Source organism: Ambystoma mexicanum, chromosome 9, assembly GCF_040938575.1.
Source record: "Ambystoma mexicanum isolate Mex_15411 chromosome 9, UKY_AmexF1_1, whole genome shotgun sequence".
Classification (NCBI taxonomy): Eukaryota; Metazoa; Chordata; class Amphibia; order Caudata; family Ambystomatidae; genus Ambystoma; species Ambystoma mexicanum.
In genome coordinates, this window is record NC_090931.1 from 1,540,712,096 (window position 1) to 1,540,728,455 (window position 16,360).

Here is a 16,360-nt window from a genome sequence, read left to right on the forward strand (position 1 = left end):
AGGATGGAGAAGTGAGCAGAAGAGTGGAGAGCATAAGAAGGCTGGAGAAGTGAGCAGAAGAGTGGAGAGCATGAGAAGGCTGGAGAAGTGAGCGGAAGAGTGGAGAGCATGACGGGCTGGAGAAGTGAGCGGAAGAGTGGAGAGCATGAGAAGGCTGAAGAAGTGAGCGGAAGAGTGGAGAGGATGAGAAGGCTGGAGAAGTGAGCAGAAGAGTGGCGAGTATGATAAGGCTGGAGAAGTGAGCGGAAGAGTGGAGAGTATGAGAAGGCTGGAGATGTGAGCGGAAGAGTGGAGAGCATGAGAAGGCTGAAGAAGTGAGCGGAAGAGTGGAGAGGATGAGAAGGCTGGAGAAGTGAGCAGAAGAGTGGCGAGTATGATAAGGCTGGAGAAGTGAGCAGAAGAGTGGCGAGTATGATAAGGCTGGAGAAGTGAGCGGAAGAGTGGAGAGTATGATAAGGCTGGAGAAGTGAGCGGAAGAGTGGAGAGTATGAGAAGGCTGGAGAAGTGAGCAGAAGAGTGGAGAGTATGATAAGGCTGGAGAAGTGAGCAGAAGAGTGGAGAGTATAATAAGGCTGGAGAAGTGAGCGGAAGAGTGGAGAGTATGATAAGGCTGGAGAAGTGAGCGGAAGAGTGGAGAGTATGAGAAGGCTGGAGAAGTGAGCAGAAGAGTGGAGAGCATTAGAAGGCTGGAGAAGTGAGCAGAAGAGTGGAGAGTATGAGAAGGCTGGAGAGGTGAGCGGAAGAGTGGAGAGTATGAGAAGGCTGGAGAAGTGAGCGGAAGAGTGGAGAGTATGATAATGCTGGAGAAGTGAGCAGAAGAGTGGAGAGTATGAGAAGGCTGGAGAAGTGAGCGGAAGAGTGGAGAGTATGATAAGGCTGGAGAGGTGAGCGGAAGAGTGGAGAGCATTAAAAGGCTGGAGAAGTGAGCAGAAGAGTGGAGAGTATGAGAAGGCTGGAGAAGTGAGCGGAAGAGTGGAGAGCATGAGAAGGCTGGAGAAGTGAGCGGAAGAGTGGAGAGCATGAGAAGGCTGGAGAAGTGAGCGGAAGAGTGGAGAGCATGAGAAGGCTGGAGAAGTGAGCGGAAGAGTAGAGAGCATGAGAAGGCTGGAGAGGTGAGCGGAAGAGTGGAGAGCATTAGAAGGCTGGAGAAGTGAGCAGAAGAGTGGAGAGTATGAGAAGGCTGGAGAAGTGAGCGGAAGAGTGGAGAGCATGAGAAGGCTGGAGAAGTGAGCGGAAGAGTGGAGAGCATGAGAAGGCTGGAGAAGTGAGTGGAAGAGTGGAGAGCATGAGAAGGCTGGAGAAGTGAGCGGAAGAGTAGAGAGCATGAGAAGGCTGGAGAAGTGAGCGGAAGAGTGGAGAGCATTAGAAGGCTGGAGAAGTGAGCAGAAGAGTGGAGAGTATGATAAGGCTGGAGAAGTGAGGTAACAGTTCATCCTCGGCCACAAATAGGTGTCTGATTACCCATGCAAGTTCCACTTTGCCACTTCCTGAGCTCTGCATGTGGCTTCTCTCCCACCAAGATTTGAAGCATCCTTGAGTCTGTTCCCTTAAATGTGCATTGCAAAAGGATATGATTTATCTAAGATCTGGAAAGTGCAGTAAATGTGTGAGGGGGTGGAAGTGCATTACACTGCTGCAGTGCAAAGTACCTTATCATTAAGAAAAGCTTTTGTGAGATACAGTTCTCGAGTGTCTTTTAAGTTCAAATATACCGGTCGTCGTGCAAGGAGTTACATACACAGAAGGACCCCTGTCCACCCATCATGAAATTGATTGCCATCACCTGTTGGGATATTTACTTGCAAATGACTTTGTTCTAGATAATAATGTTCGGACGTGTGATGGTAGTAAAAATGGGAGGGACGTGCTATTTTTAGATTAATGGACATTCTTTGTATACTGTATTTCACTGGAGTAAATAAATAATTTATGTCACCTTTTCTGCTGCTGGTGCAGGTCACCTTTCATGACACTCCTGCCTATTTCTCAGAAGAGGAGTGGACAGTTTTGAAGGAGTGGCAGAAGGAACTGTACAGGAATGTGATGAAGGAAGTTCACCAAGCTCTGCTATCTCTGGGTAAAGTTACACTCCTGATCTTTAATAAGCGTTTCATTGGAATGTGTGTCTGGTTGCCTTGGACTCTCAGAATGGATTCTGCAGTTCAGTCTTCTAAATCTGTATTTTAAATAATTAAATGATTGTATCATGCTCCTGATAGAGCTTTTGTGCTGGTGAGTCACAAAGTTCTATATAATGATGATAATGATGTGTTATTTATATAGCGCCTTAAACCAAAGCGCTTTACAGAGCACATATTTACATACAATATCACCCAACCGAAATTGGTACTCATTTATCGACCTCGGAAGGATGAAAGGCTGAGTTGGCCTTGCAGGGATTCGAACCTGCGACATGCAGATCACGCTCAGATCGCAGCAGCAAGCGCTCAACCCGCTGAGCTATCTTACCAGCATATAATATATAATTGCAGCAGTGCTCGTGCATCTAGACCCCCCACGATCCCCTACTGAGTAAGTCTCAACCGCCCCTCACCCCATCTCACTGGGCATCCATGTCCACCGAGCTCTCCCAGCGGTGAACGTCACGAAAAGCTCCTCCCCTCATGAAGCATGAAGTCACAGGCATCCTGTTTAATGCCCGCTCCGTAGCAAGAAACAGGCACAGCATCTTTGACCTCTTATCCTCTGACAATCCCGACCTAATTTTTATCACAGAAACCTGGTTCTCTGATGATTTTGCACCAGTCACGCACAAGTCCTTCCCCCCCCTGGCTACTCACTTATCGCCCATAACAGACCTTCTAGAGGTGGCAGAGTGGCAATCCTCTACAAACCTCATTTCTCCATCTCACTCAACGAAACCCAGACATGCAATGCTTCCTGTGAATCCCTTCTAGTAAAACTCTTGCTACCATCAACACTCACCCACAGCTTCCTACTCATCTACAGACCTCCTGGATACGACAGACATTTTGCCAACAATCTCTGTGACTCAACCGCTACCATTCAGGTAAATCACCCAACTCTTAAACTATTGGGAGACTTAAATATCTGGGTCGATGTGCCCAACAACCCAATGACACAACCTCTGGTTGACATTCTTGATACTCTCAACCTCTCCCGACATACACTGTTCCAACTCACTCAGGTGGGCACACTCTTGATGCGATCTTCAGCTCCTATGACCACGTCTCTATATCCAGTCCCAAACCGCTTATCTGGACAGACCACTCTGCCATCCCTTTCTCTATCCACACACCAGCCCCCCCTTCCACAGCTCCCCCTGCTCCCACTCTTGATCACAAATGCTGGAATGAAGGTACTCCCTGACCTAGCTGAAGCCCTGCTACTCCGTCCCCTAGCATGCTGTACTGTGGTAGACCCTTAACCATTGAATCCTTTGACTCCTGGCTTAAAGAATCACTAATTCCGCACACCCTCCTCTCCCCGCAGCCTCACGCAAAGAACCGTCCCTCAAATGGTTCACGCCCCACTTGAAGACAGACAGTCAAAAAACAAAATTACTCTCTTCAACGCAAATGGCGAGCATCTAAAACCGATCTCAGCAGATCCATGCTCGCCCTCCACCACTGCAATTACTAATGCAAGATCCAGAGGCCAAAAAGGCCTACTATAGTAAACACATTCTGAACTGTGGCAGCAGCAGCAAATAACTCTACAAGAGCATCTCCGAATTCGTGAAACCTACTTGCACATCTGTCCAAACCACTCCCACACAAACACTCTGCGACTCCGTCTCGCTACATTTCAACAACACCGCACTTAAAAGGATGGCAACCCGTAACACCACATTTTCCACCCTCACCCCTTGCCCTACATCTACCCCTCCTGATCCCGTTGCCCCGACGGCCACTATGCCAACCTTTGACCTCTTCCAACCCATCTCGAGAGATGAGTTCCTAGACCTACTATCTGGAAACAGACCCTCCGGATCCCCCCTCGACCTCTGCCCTGCCTCTCTTCTGAAAGAAATATTCTCCTCTACTTGCACAGGAGAACATGCAATATCCATACTAAACAACTCCCTCACCTCTGGCACCTTTCCAGAAGCCTTTAAAATAGCGCATGTCAAACCGCTTCTAAAAAAGGCATCCTTCGACCCCTTGACCCTAAGAATTACAGGCCGATCTCCAACACCAGTTTTCTCGCGAAACTCATTGCCTGGACTGCGTACTCCCAGCTCAACTACTTTGTAGAATCCAACAAACTCCTCGACCCCGCACAATCAGGCTTCAGACCGCGCCATGGAACAGAAACCACTCTGATCTCGGTCTGGGATGATCTCAAGGTCGCGGCAGACTCAGAGGGTTGCGCAGCGCTGATTCTCCTCGATCTCTCCGCAGCCTTTGACACCGTTAAACATTCAATCCTCCTTGTCCCCCTCCACTCCCTAGGAATCCATGGCTCGGCACTCAAATGGATTGCCTCCTTCCTCAGCAACAGGAAACAAATCGCCTTCCTCTCCCCATTTGTCTTCAGTGTTCACAGCGCGAGCAGTTGAGTACCCCAAGGCACCTGCCTCCCTGCTCTCCTTTTCAACCTCTATTTTACCACTCTACCAGGTATCATCCGCACACGCAACCTCTCCTGTTACAACTACACCAATGATACCCAAATTATCCTAGGAATTCCCAAAACAAGCACCAACCCGCATCCCGACCTTGAAGCATGTCTCAGTGATATTGACTGATGGATGACAAGTCCTTATAAAATCACAAATACAAAATACATACAAGTAACCACCTCCTTCTGAACCCAGATAAAACTGAAATGATGGTGTGCGGCAATATTGGCCTTCTCCCTCAACCACTCCCATGGCCCCACTCTCTTGGCACCCCCCGACTCCGTCCAAAATAGTCAAAAACCTTGGGTGGACTATGGACTCAGGCATAACCCTCTCCCGTCAGATCAATAATGTATCAAAATCCTGCCACTACCACCTCAAACTCCTTAGACGCATTTTTCCTTACCTCACCTATCCCAACAGACTCGCTGCTGTTATCTCTATTGTTATGTCGAGACTGGACTATGCCAACTCCTTAAACCTAGGAGCACCGGCATACCAATTTAACAAACTCCAAAGACCCCAAAACGCTGCCGCCAAGCTCCTTCTAGCCCTGGGACACAGAGACCACATCTCCCCCGCTCTCCGCACCCTCCACTGTCTCCCTGTTAGACGAAGGACCACCTTACCTCCCCTCACGCACCCTACTAGTGATTCCAACCTCCAATTCTGCCAGGATTGGAGGATCCGCCTTCTCAATCTTGGCCCCAACTCGCTCCCCCCACACATTCGATACACCCATGATTACATGGCCTGCCGCAAAGCTCTAAAAACCTGCCTCTTTCCATAATGCCGATTAAGACCATCTAAAGCCACTGAGACCTTGCAACCAGCAGACAAATGTTCAAGGAGATACCGAGCAATGTCACCACTGGAAACGACTGGAATGTCACTAATAAGGCCATTCTAACACAGCAATCGCAAAACGCGTAAATGAAATCTGGAACAGTGGGCTCCTAAGACTAAAACCTCCACTCCAGACACTCACCTCTCCTATCACTATGCTCACTCTCTACACCAACACACAATAGAGGGCAGCTACACCCCTCAATCAATTTCGGCCTAGCTGCTCACATATGAACAACACCCCAACATCCTGCTAGAACGCAGCTATACCCCACGAAACATCGGCCCAGCTGCACACATAAGCATCCTACACAGGCCTAACGCAGCCAGAATCCAGTCTCGGAGACCAACCTCCAGAATGCATACATTCAGCTGATCTCAATACTACCACACCTAATGCTAGGATGCAGCTACCATCAGGCAATCGCATCAGCTGCACACATAATCGGTGCACCCAAGCACCCTATGACTCATCACTCTCTTGACTGACCTGGACTACAGTCCCCAAGGGTGTTCAACCCACAAGCGCCTTGAGGTCATACCAATGATATATAGAGCGATATATACATTCCTAATAACAATAGCATAACAGAACAGTGGAGGCATAAGGAGGCTGATGAGTGAAAAGAGATAGGCTGCACTTATCACGGCTGCTAAGAGAGGAGGTGAAGAGGGACTGTACAGCTAGAAAGGGGCAACAGTGCAGGTATTGTGCCAGAGAGGAAGCCTAGCAGTGGCCACCCCCCAGGGCGGATAGGAGGCAAAATGCAAGCACAAAATGACAACCGGAAGCCTCCCAAGGTCTTGATATTTATTAGATGGAGTAAAATGAGTGGCCCTTGATTAGGACAGGGCCCTTGATTAGGACAGGACTGCAGTTTTCATGGACAGGGCCCTTGATTAGGACAGGGCTGCAGTTTTCATGGACAGGGCCCTTGATTAGGACAGGGCTGCAGTTTTCATGGACAGGGCCCTTGATTAGGACAGGGCTGCAGTTTTCATGGACAGGGCCCTTGATTAGGACAGGACTGCAGTTTTCATGGACAGGGCCCTTGATTAGGACAGGACTGCAGTTTTCATGGACAGGGCCCTTGATTAGGACAGGACTGCAGTTTTCATGGACAGGGCCCTTGATTAGGACAGGGCTGCAGTTTTCATGGACAGGGCCCTTGATTAGGACAGGGCTGCAGTTTTCATGGACAGGGCCCTTGATTAGGACAGGGCTGCAGTTTTCATGGACAGGGCCCTTGATTAGGACAGGGCTGCAGTTTTCATGGACAGGGCCCTTGATTAGGACAGGGCTGCAGTTTTCATGGACAGGGCCCTTGATTAGGACAGGGCTGCAGTTTTCATGGACAGGGCCCTTGATTAGGACAGGGCTGCAGTTTTCATGGACAGGGCCCTTGATTAGGACAGGGCTGCAGTTTTCATGGACAGGGCCCTTGATTAGGACAGGGCTGCAGTTTTCATGGACAGGGCCCTTGATTAGGACAGGACTGCAGTTTTCATGGACAGGGCCCTTGATTAGGACAGGGCTGCAGTTTTCATGGACAGGGCCCTTGATTAGGACAGGGCTGCAGTTTTCATGGACAGGGCCCTTGATTAGGACAGGACTGCAGTTTTCATGGACAGGGCCCTTGATTAGGACAGGACTGCAGTTTTCATGGACGGGGCCCTTGATTAGGACAGGACTGCAGTTTTCATGGAAGGGGCCCTTGATTAGGACAGGACTGCAGTTTTCATGGACAGGGCCCTTGATTAGGACAGGACTGCAGTTTTCATGGACAGGGCCCTTGATTAGGACAGGACTGCAGTTTTCATGGACAGGGCCCTTGATTAGGACAGGACTGCAGTTTTCATGGACAGGGCCCTTGATTAGGACAGGGCTGCAGTTTTCATGGACAGGGCCCTTGATTAGGACAGGGCTGCAGTTTTCATGGACAGGGCCCTTGATTAGGACAGGGCTGCAGTTTTCATGGACAGGGCCCTTGATTAGGACAGGGCTGCAGTTTTCATGGACAGGGCCCTTGATTAGGACAGGGCTGCAGTTTTCATGGACAGGGCCCTTGATTAGGACAGGGCTGCAGTTTTCATGGACAGGGCCCTTGATTAGGACAGGGCTGCAGTTTTCATGGACAGGGCCCTTGATTAGGACAGGGCTGCAGTTTTCATGGACAGGGCCCTTGATTAGGACAGGGCTGCAGTTTTCATGGACAGGGCCCTTGATTAGGACAGGGCTGCAGTTTTCATGGACAGGGCCCTTGATTAGGACAGGGCTGCAGTTTTCATGGACAGGGCCCTTGATTAGGACAGGGCTGCAGTTTTCATGGACAGGGCCCTTGATTAGGACAGGGCTGCAGTTTTCATGGACAGGGCCCTTGATTAGGACAGGGCTGCAGTTTTCATGGACAGGGCCCTTGATTAGGACAGGGCTGCAGTTTTCATGGACAGGGCCCTTGATTAGGACAGGGCTGCAGTTTTCATGGACAGGGCCCTTGATTAGGACAGGGCTGCAGTTTTCATGGACAGGGCCCTTGATTAGGACAGGGCTGCAGTTTTCATGGACAGGGCCCTTGATTAGGACAGGGCTGCAGTTTTCATGGACAGGGCCCTTGATTAGGACAGGGCTGCAGTTTTCATGGACAGGGCCCTTGATTAGGACAGGACTGCAGTTTTCATGGACAGGGCCCTTGATTAGGACAGGACTGCAGTTTTCATGGACAGGGCCCTTGATTAGGACAGGACTGCAGTTTTCATGGACAGGGCCCTTGATTAGGACAGGACTGCAGTTTTCATGGACAGGGCACGCTGATTTGCATTGGGTTGTTCCTCTCAATAGCTAAATAAGGTGTTGAAATTGTGCTCGGGGGTAGATAGCAAAGTTACAAAAATTCCTATCACGCTTTCCTACCCAGAGACCTATAACAACTGATGAATCCCACAGTGACACTGACATATGTCATGTCTGTTGCCCTCTGCAGGCCTCGAAGCCCAGGAGGGGACTGCTTTTAAGGCGAGGTGAGACCGTTTTGCATACTATTGCTTCTCTCATGGTGCAGCTGCAGGGGGGGGGGGCAAAAGGTGCATCCAACCCATCACAGCTGTGCCTTATTGTATTTGTATTTGTTTATAGAGGGAGCAGTAATCGGCTGTCCTGCACCGGGAGTCGTACAATAGAGGGAATTATGTTGAACAGATTGAGCAGTTAGTTGAGGGGAAGAAATAAAACTGTGACCGAGGATGAAACAAGACACAGATGGAGAGGGTGGGATGAGTACACGTCCCTATTTTCACAGATGGCACCAAGAACGCCCAAATCCTGAAGACAGTTCAAGGACCACCTCTCTCAATCTCATCTAGCGACAGGGGTTTTCTCCATAACCCAGGACTCCGTCGATGGCCGCTAGAGATTGATAACCCCTACTATCTCATTTCTGTTTAATAATTATTATTTATAAAATGTTATTTTTATTGTTTAAAGCCCAGACCTAGCTTGAGGGCAGCTGTAAGGGAGGCATGGTATCAAGAATAGGCAGACACAAGTGATCACAGTTCAAGGGTGTGTAAGGAAGGCCTGGCATCAAGAATAGGCAGACACAAGTGATCACAGTTCAAGGGTGTGTAAGGAAGGCATGGCATCAAGAATAGACAGACACAAGTGATCACAGTTCAAGGGTGTGTAAGGAAGGCATGGTATCAAGAATAGGCAGACACAAGTGATCACAGTTCAAGGGTGTGTAAGGAAGGCATGGTATCAAGAATAGGCAGACACAAGTGATCACAGTTCAAGGGTGTGTAAGGAAGGCCTGGCATCAAGAATAGGCAGACACAAGTGATCACAGTTCAAGGGTGTGTAAGGAAGGCATGGCATCAAGAATAGACAGACACAAGTGATCACAGTTCAAGGGTGTGTAAGGAAGGCATGGTATCAAGAATAGGCAGACACAAGTGATCACAGTTCAAGGGTGTGTAAGGAAGGCATGGTATCAAGAATAGGCAGACACAAGTGATCACAGTTCAAGGGTGTGTAAGGAAGGCATGGTATCAAGAATAGGCAGACACAAGTGATCACAGTTCAAGGGTGTGTAAGGAAGGCATGGCATCAAGAATAGACAGACACAAGTAATCACAGTTCATGAGTGTGTAAGGAATGCATGGCATCAAGAATAGACAGACACAAGTGATCACAGTTCCAGGGTGTGTAAGGAAGGCATGGTATCAAGAATAGACAGACACAAGTGATCACAGTTCAAGGGTGTGTAAGGAAGGCATGGTATCAAGAATAGACAGACACAAGTGATCACAGTTCAAGGGTGTGTAAGGAAGGCATGGTATCAAGAATAGACAGACACAAGTGATCACAGTTCCAGGGTGTGTAAGGAAGGCATGGTATCAAGAATAGACAGACACAAGTGATCACAGTTCAAGGGTGTGTAAGGAAGGCATGGTATCAAGAATAGACAGACACAAGTGATCACAGTTCCAGGGTGTGTAAGGAAGGCATGGTATCAAGAATAGACAGACACAAGATCACAGTTCAAGGGTGTGTAAGGAAGGCCTGGTATCAAGAATAGACAGACACAAGTGATCACATTTCAAGGGTGTGTAACGAAGGCCTGGTATCAAGAATAGACAGACACAAGTGATCACAGTTCAAGGGTGTGTAAGGAAGGCATGGCATCAAGAATAGGCAGACACAAGTGATCACAGTTCAAGGGTGTGTAAGGAAGGCATGGCATCAAGAATAGGCAGACACAAGTGATCACAGTTCAAGGGTGTGTAAGGAAGGCCTGGCATCAAGAATAGGCAGACACAAGTGATCACAGTTCAAGGGTGTGTAAGGAAGGCATGGCATCAAGAATAGACAGACACAAGTGATCACAGTTCAAGGGTGTGTAAGGAAGGCATGGTATCAAGAATAGGCAGACACAAGTGATCACAGTTCAAGGGTGTGTAAGGAAGGCATGGTATCAAGAATAGGCAGACACAAGTGATCACAGTTCAAGGGTGTGTAAGGAAGGCATGGTATCAAGAATAGGCAGACACAAGTGATCACAGTTCAAGGGTGTGTAAGGAAGGCATGGCATCAAGAATAGACAGACACAAGTGATCACAGTTCCAGGGTGTGTAAGGAAGGCATGGTATCAAGAATAGACAGACACAAGTGATCACAGTTCAAGGGTGTGTAAGGAAGGCCTGGCATCAAGAATAGGCAGACACAAGTGATCACAGTTCAAGGGTGTGTAAGGAAGGCATGGCATCAAGAATAGACAGACACAAGTGATCACAGTTCAAGGGTGTGTAAGGAAGGCATGGTATCAAGAATAGGCAGACACAAGTGATCACAGTTCAAGGGTGTGTAAGGAAGGCATGGTATCAAGAATAGGCAGACACAAGTGATCACAGTTCAAGGGTGTGTAAGGAAGGCATGGTATCAAGAATAGGCAGACACAAGTGATCACAGTTCAAGGGTGTGTAAGGAAGGCATGGCATCAAGAATAGACAGACACAAGTAATCACAGTTCATGAGTGTGTAAGGAATGCATGGTATCAAGAATAGACAGACACAAGTGATCACAGTTCCAGGGTGTGTAAGGAAGGCATGGTATCAAGAATAGACAGACACAAGTGATCACAGTTCAAGGGTGTGTAAGGAAGGCATGGTATCAAGAATAGACAGACACAAGTGATCACAGTTCAAGGGTGTGTAAGGAAGGCATGGTATCAAGAATAGACAGACACAAGTGATCACAGTTCCAGGGTGTGTAAGGAAGGCATGGTATCAAGAATAGACAGACACAAGTGATCACAGTTCAAGGGTGTGTAAGGAAGGCATGGTATCAAGAATAGACAGACACAAGTGATCACAGTTCCAGGGTGTGTAAGGAAGGCATGGTATCAAGAATAGACAGACACAAGATCACAGTTCAAGGGTGTGTAAGGAAGGCCTGGTATCAAGAATAGACAGACACAAGTGATCACATTTCAAGGGTGTGTAACGAAGGCCTGGTATCAAGAATAGACAGACACAAGTGATCAAAGTTCAAGGGTGTGTAAGGAAGGCATGGTATCAAGAATAGACCGACACAAGTGATCACAGTTCAAGGGTGGGTGTGTAACGAAGGCATGGTATTAAGAATAGACAGACACAAGTGATCACAGTTCAAGGGTTTGTAAGGAAGGCATGGTATCAAGAATAGACAGACACAAGTGATCACAGCTCCAGAGTGTGTAAGGAGGGCATGGTATCAAGAATAGACAGACACAAGTGATCACAGTTCAAGGGTGTGTAAGGAAGGCATGGTATCAAGAATAGACAGACACAAGATCACAGTTCAAGGGTGTGTAAGGAAGGCATGGTATCAAGAATAGACAGACACAAGTAATCACAGTTCAAGGGTATGTAAGGAAGGCATGGTATCAAGAATAGACAGACACAAGTGATCACAGCTCCAGGGTGTGTAAGGAGGGCATGGTATCAAGAACAGACAGACACAAGTGATCACAGTTCAAGGGTGGGTGTGTAAGGAAGGCATGGTATCAAGAATAGGCAGACACAAGTGATCACAGTTCAAAGGTGTGTAGGGAAGGCATGGTATCAAGAATAGACAGACACAAGATCACAGTTCAAGGGTGTGTAAGGAAGGCATGGTATCAAGAATAGACAGACACAAGTAATCACAGTTCAAGGGTATGTAAGGAAGGCCTGGTATCAAGAATAGACAGACACAAGTGATCACAGTTCAAGGGTGTGTAAGGAAGGCATGGTATCAAGAACAGACAGACACAAGTGATCACAGTTCAAGGGTGGGTGTGTAAGGAAGGCATGGTATCAAGAATAGGCAGACACAAGTGATCACAGTTCAAAGGTGTGTAGGGAAGGCATGGTATCAAGAATAGGCAGACACAAGTGATCACAGTTCAAGGGTGTGTAAGGAAGGCCTGGCATCAAGAATAGGCAGACACAAGTGATCACAGTTCAAGGGTGTGTAAGGAAGGCATGGCATCAAGAATAGACAGACACAAGTGATCACAGTTCAAGGGTGTGTAAGGAAGGCATGGTATCAAGAATAGGCAGACACAAGTGATCACAGTTCAAGGGTGTGTAAGGAAGGCATGGTATCAAGAATAGGCAGACACAAGTGATCACAGTTCAAGGGTGTGTAAGGAAGGCATGGTATCAAGAATAGGCAGACACAAGTGATCACAGTTCAAGGGTGTGTAAGGAAGGCATGGCATCAAGAATAGACAGACACAAGTAATCACAGTTCATGAGTGTGTAAGGAATACATGGTATCAAGAATAGACAGACACAAGTGATCACAGTTCCAGGGTGTGTAAGGAAGGCATGGTATCAAGAATAGACAGACACAAGTGATCACAGTTCAAGGGTGTGTAAGGAAGGCATGGTATCAAGAATAGACAGACACAAGTGATCACAGTTCAAGGGTGTGTAAGGAAGGCATGGTATCAAGAATAGACAGACACAAGTGATCACAGTTCCAGGGTGTGTAAGGAAGGCATGGTATCAAGAATAGACAGACACAAGTGATCACAGTTCAAGGGTGTGTAAGGAAGGCATGGTATCAAGAATAGACAGACACAAGTGATCACAGTTCCAGGGTGTGTAAGGAAGGCATGGTATCAAGAATAGACAGACACAAGATCACAGTTCAAGGGTGTGTAAGGAAGGCCTGGTATCAAGAATAGACAGACACAAGTGATCACATTTCAAGGGTGTGTAACGAAGGCCTGGTATCAAGAATAGACAGACACAAGTGATCAAAGTTCAAGGGTGTGTAAGGAAGGCATGGTATCAAGAATAGACCGACACAAGTGATCACAGTTCAAGGGTGGGTGTGTAACGAAGGCATGGTATTAAGAATAGACAGACACAAGTGATCACAGTTCAAGGGTTTGTGAGGAAGGCATGGTATCAAGAATAGACAGACACAAGTGATCACAGCTCCAGAGTGTGTAAGGAGGGCATGGTATCAAGAATAGACAGACACAAGTGATCACAGTTCAAGGGTGTGTAAGGAAGGCATGGTATCAAGAATAGACAGACACAAGATCACAGTTCAAGGGTGTGTAAGGAAGGCATGGTATCAAGAATAGACAGACACAAGTAATCACAGTTCAAGGGTATGTAAGGAAGGCATGGTATCAAGAATAGACAGACACAAGTGATCACAGCTCCAGGGTGTGTAAGGAGGGCATGGTATCAAGAACAGACAGACACAAGTGATCACAGTTCAAGGGTGGGTGTGTAAGGAAGGCATGGTATCAAGAATAGGCAGACACAAGTGATCACAGTTCAAAGGTGTGTAGGGAAGGCATGGTATCAAGAATAGACAGACACAAGATCACAGTTCAAGGGTGTGTAAGGAAGGCATGGTATCAAGAATAGACAGACACAAGTAATCACAGTTCAAGGGTATGTAAGGAAGGCCTGGTATCAAGAATAGACAGACACAAGTGATCACAGTTCAAGGGTGTGTAAGGAAGGCATGGTATCAAGAACAGACAGACACAAGTGATCACAGTTCAAGGGTGGGTGTGTAAGGAAGGCATGGTATCAAGAATAGGCAGACACAAGTGATCACAGTTCAAAGGTGTGTAGGGAAGGCATGGTATCAAGAATAGGCAGACACAAGTGATCACAGTTCAAGGGTGTGTAAGGAGGGCATGGTATCAAGAATAGACAGACACAAGCGATCACAGTTCAAGGGTGTGTAAAGAAGGCCTGGTATCAAGAATAGACAGACACAAGTGATCACAGTTCAAGGGTGTGTAACGAAGGCCTGGTATCAAGAACAGACAGACACAAGATCACAGTTCCAGGGTGTGTAAGGAAGGCATGGTATCAAGAATAGACAGACACAAGTGATCACAGTTCAAAGGTGTGTAGGGAAGACATGGTATCAAGAATAGACAGACACAAGTGATCACAGTTCAAGGGTGTGTAAGGAAGGCCTGGTATCAAGAGTAGACAGACACAAGTGATCACAGCTCAAGGGTGTGTAAGGAAGGCATGGTATCAAGAATAGACAGACACAAGTGATCACAATTCAAGGGTGTGTAAGAAAGGCATGGCATAAAGAATACACAGACACAAGTGATCACAGTTCAATGGTGTGTAAGGAAGGCATGGTATCAAGAATAGACAGACACAAGTGTTCACAGTTCAAAGGTGTGTAGGGAAGGCCTGGTATCAAGAACAGACAGACCCAAGTGATCACAGTTCAAGGGTGTGTAAGGAAGGCCTGGTATCAAGAACAGACAGACACAAGTGATCACAGTTCAAGGGTGTGTAAGGAAGGCCTGGTATCAAGAACAGACAGCCACAAGTGATCACAGTTCAAGGGTGTGTAAGGAAGGCATGGTATCAAGAACAGACAGACACAAGTGATCACAGTTCAAGGGTGTGTAAGGAAGGCCTGGTATCAAGAACAGACAGACACAAGTGATCACATTTCAAGGGTGTGTAACGAAGGCCTGGTATCAAGAATAGACAGACACAAGTGATCAAAGTTCAAGGGTGTGTAAGGAAGGCATGGTATCAAGAATAGACAGACACAAGTGATCACAGTTCAAGGGTGGGTGTGTAACGAAGGCATGGTATTAAGAATAAACAGACACAAGTGATCACAGTTCAAGGGTTTGTAAGGAAGGCATGGTATCAAGAATAGACAGACACAAGTGATCACAGCTCCAGAGTGTGTAAGGAGGGCATGGTATCAAGAATAGACAGACACAAGTGATCACAGTTCAAGGGTGTGTAAGGAAGGCATGGTATCAAGAATAGACAGACACAAGATCACAGTTCAAGGGTGTGTAAGGAAGGCATGGTATCAAGAATAGACAGACACAAGTAATCACAGTTCAAGGGTATGTAAGGAAGGCATGGTATCAAGAATAGACAGACACAAGTGATCACAGCTCCAGGGTGTGTAAGGAGGGCATGGTATCAAGAACAGACAGACACAAGTGATCACAGTTCAAGGGTGGGTGTGTAAGGAAGGCATGGTATCAAGAATAGGCAGACACAAGTGATCACAGTTCAAAGGTGTGTAGGGAAGGCATGGTATCAAGAATAGACAGACACAAGATCACAGTTCAAGGGTGTGTAAGGAAGGCATGGTATCAAGAATAGACAGACACAAGTAATCACAGTTCAAGGGTATGTAAGGAAGGCCTGGTATCAAGAATAGACAGACACAAGTGATCACAGTTCAAGGGTGTGTAAGGAAGGCATGGTATCAAGAACAGACAGACACAAGTGATCACAGTTCAAGGGTGGGTGTGTAAGGAAGGCATGGTATCAAGAATAGGCAGACACAAGTGATCACAGTTCAAAGGTGTGTAGGGAAGGCATGGTATCAAGAATAGACAGACACAAGCGATCACAGTTCAAGGGTGGGTGTGTAAGGAAGGCATGGTATCAAGAATAGGCAGACACAAGTGATCACAGTTCAAGGGTGTGTAAGGAGGGCATGGTATCAAGAATAGACAGACACAAGCGATCACAGTTCAAGGGTGTGTAAAGAAGGCCTGGTATCAAGAATAGACAGACACAAGTGATCACAGTTCAAGGGTGTGTAACGAAGGCCTGGTATCAAGAACAGACAGACACAAGATCACAGTTCCAGGGTGTGTAAGGAAGGCATGGTATCAAGAATAGACAGACACAAGTGATCACAGTTCAAAGGTGTGTAGGGAAGACATGGTATCAAGAATAGACAGACACAAGTGATCACAGTTCAAGGGTGTGTAAGGAAGGCCTGGTATCAAGAGTAGACAGACACAAGTGATCACAGCTCAAGGGTGTGTAAGGAAGGCATGGTATCAAGAATAGACAGACACAAGTGATCACAATTCAAGGGTGTGTAAGAAAGGCATGGCATA

At 47.2% G+C, this 16,360-nt stretch overlaps 1 protein-coding gene across 3 annotated transcripts in view; it reads left to right on the forward strand.

Annotated features, from left to right (window-relative positions):
• Positions 1-16,360, forward strand: part of LOC138489479 (zinc finger protein 154-like) — a 518,474-nt gene that overhangs the window by 69,297 nt on the left and 432,817 nt on the right. For 2 of the 3 annotated variants that reach the window (XM_069617216.1, XM_069617215.1), the window contains one exon: positions 1,957-2,077. In XM_069617216.1, coding sequence (XP_069473317.1) covers positions 1,957-2,077 — 121 coding nt within the window. Of the gene's footprint in view, positions 1-1,956; positions 2,078-16,360 lie in introns of those variants that run through there. The other variant, XM_069617217.1, reaches the window with a different exon arrangement.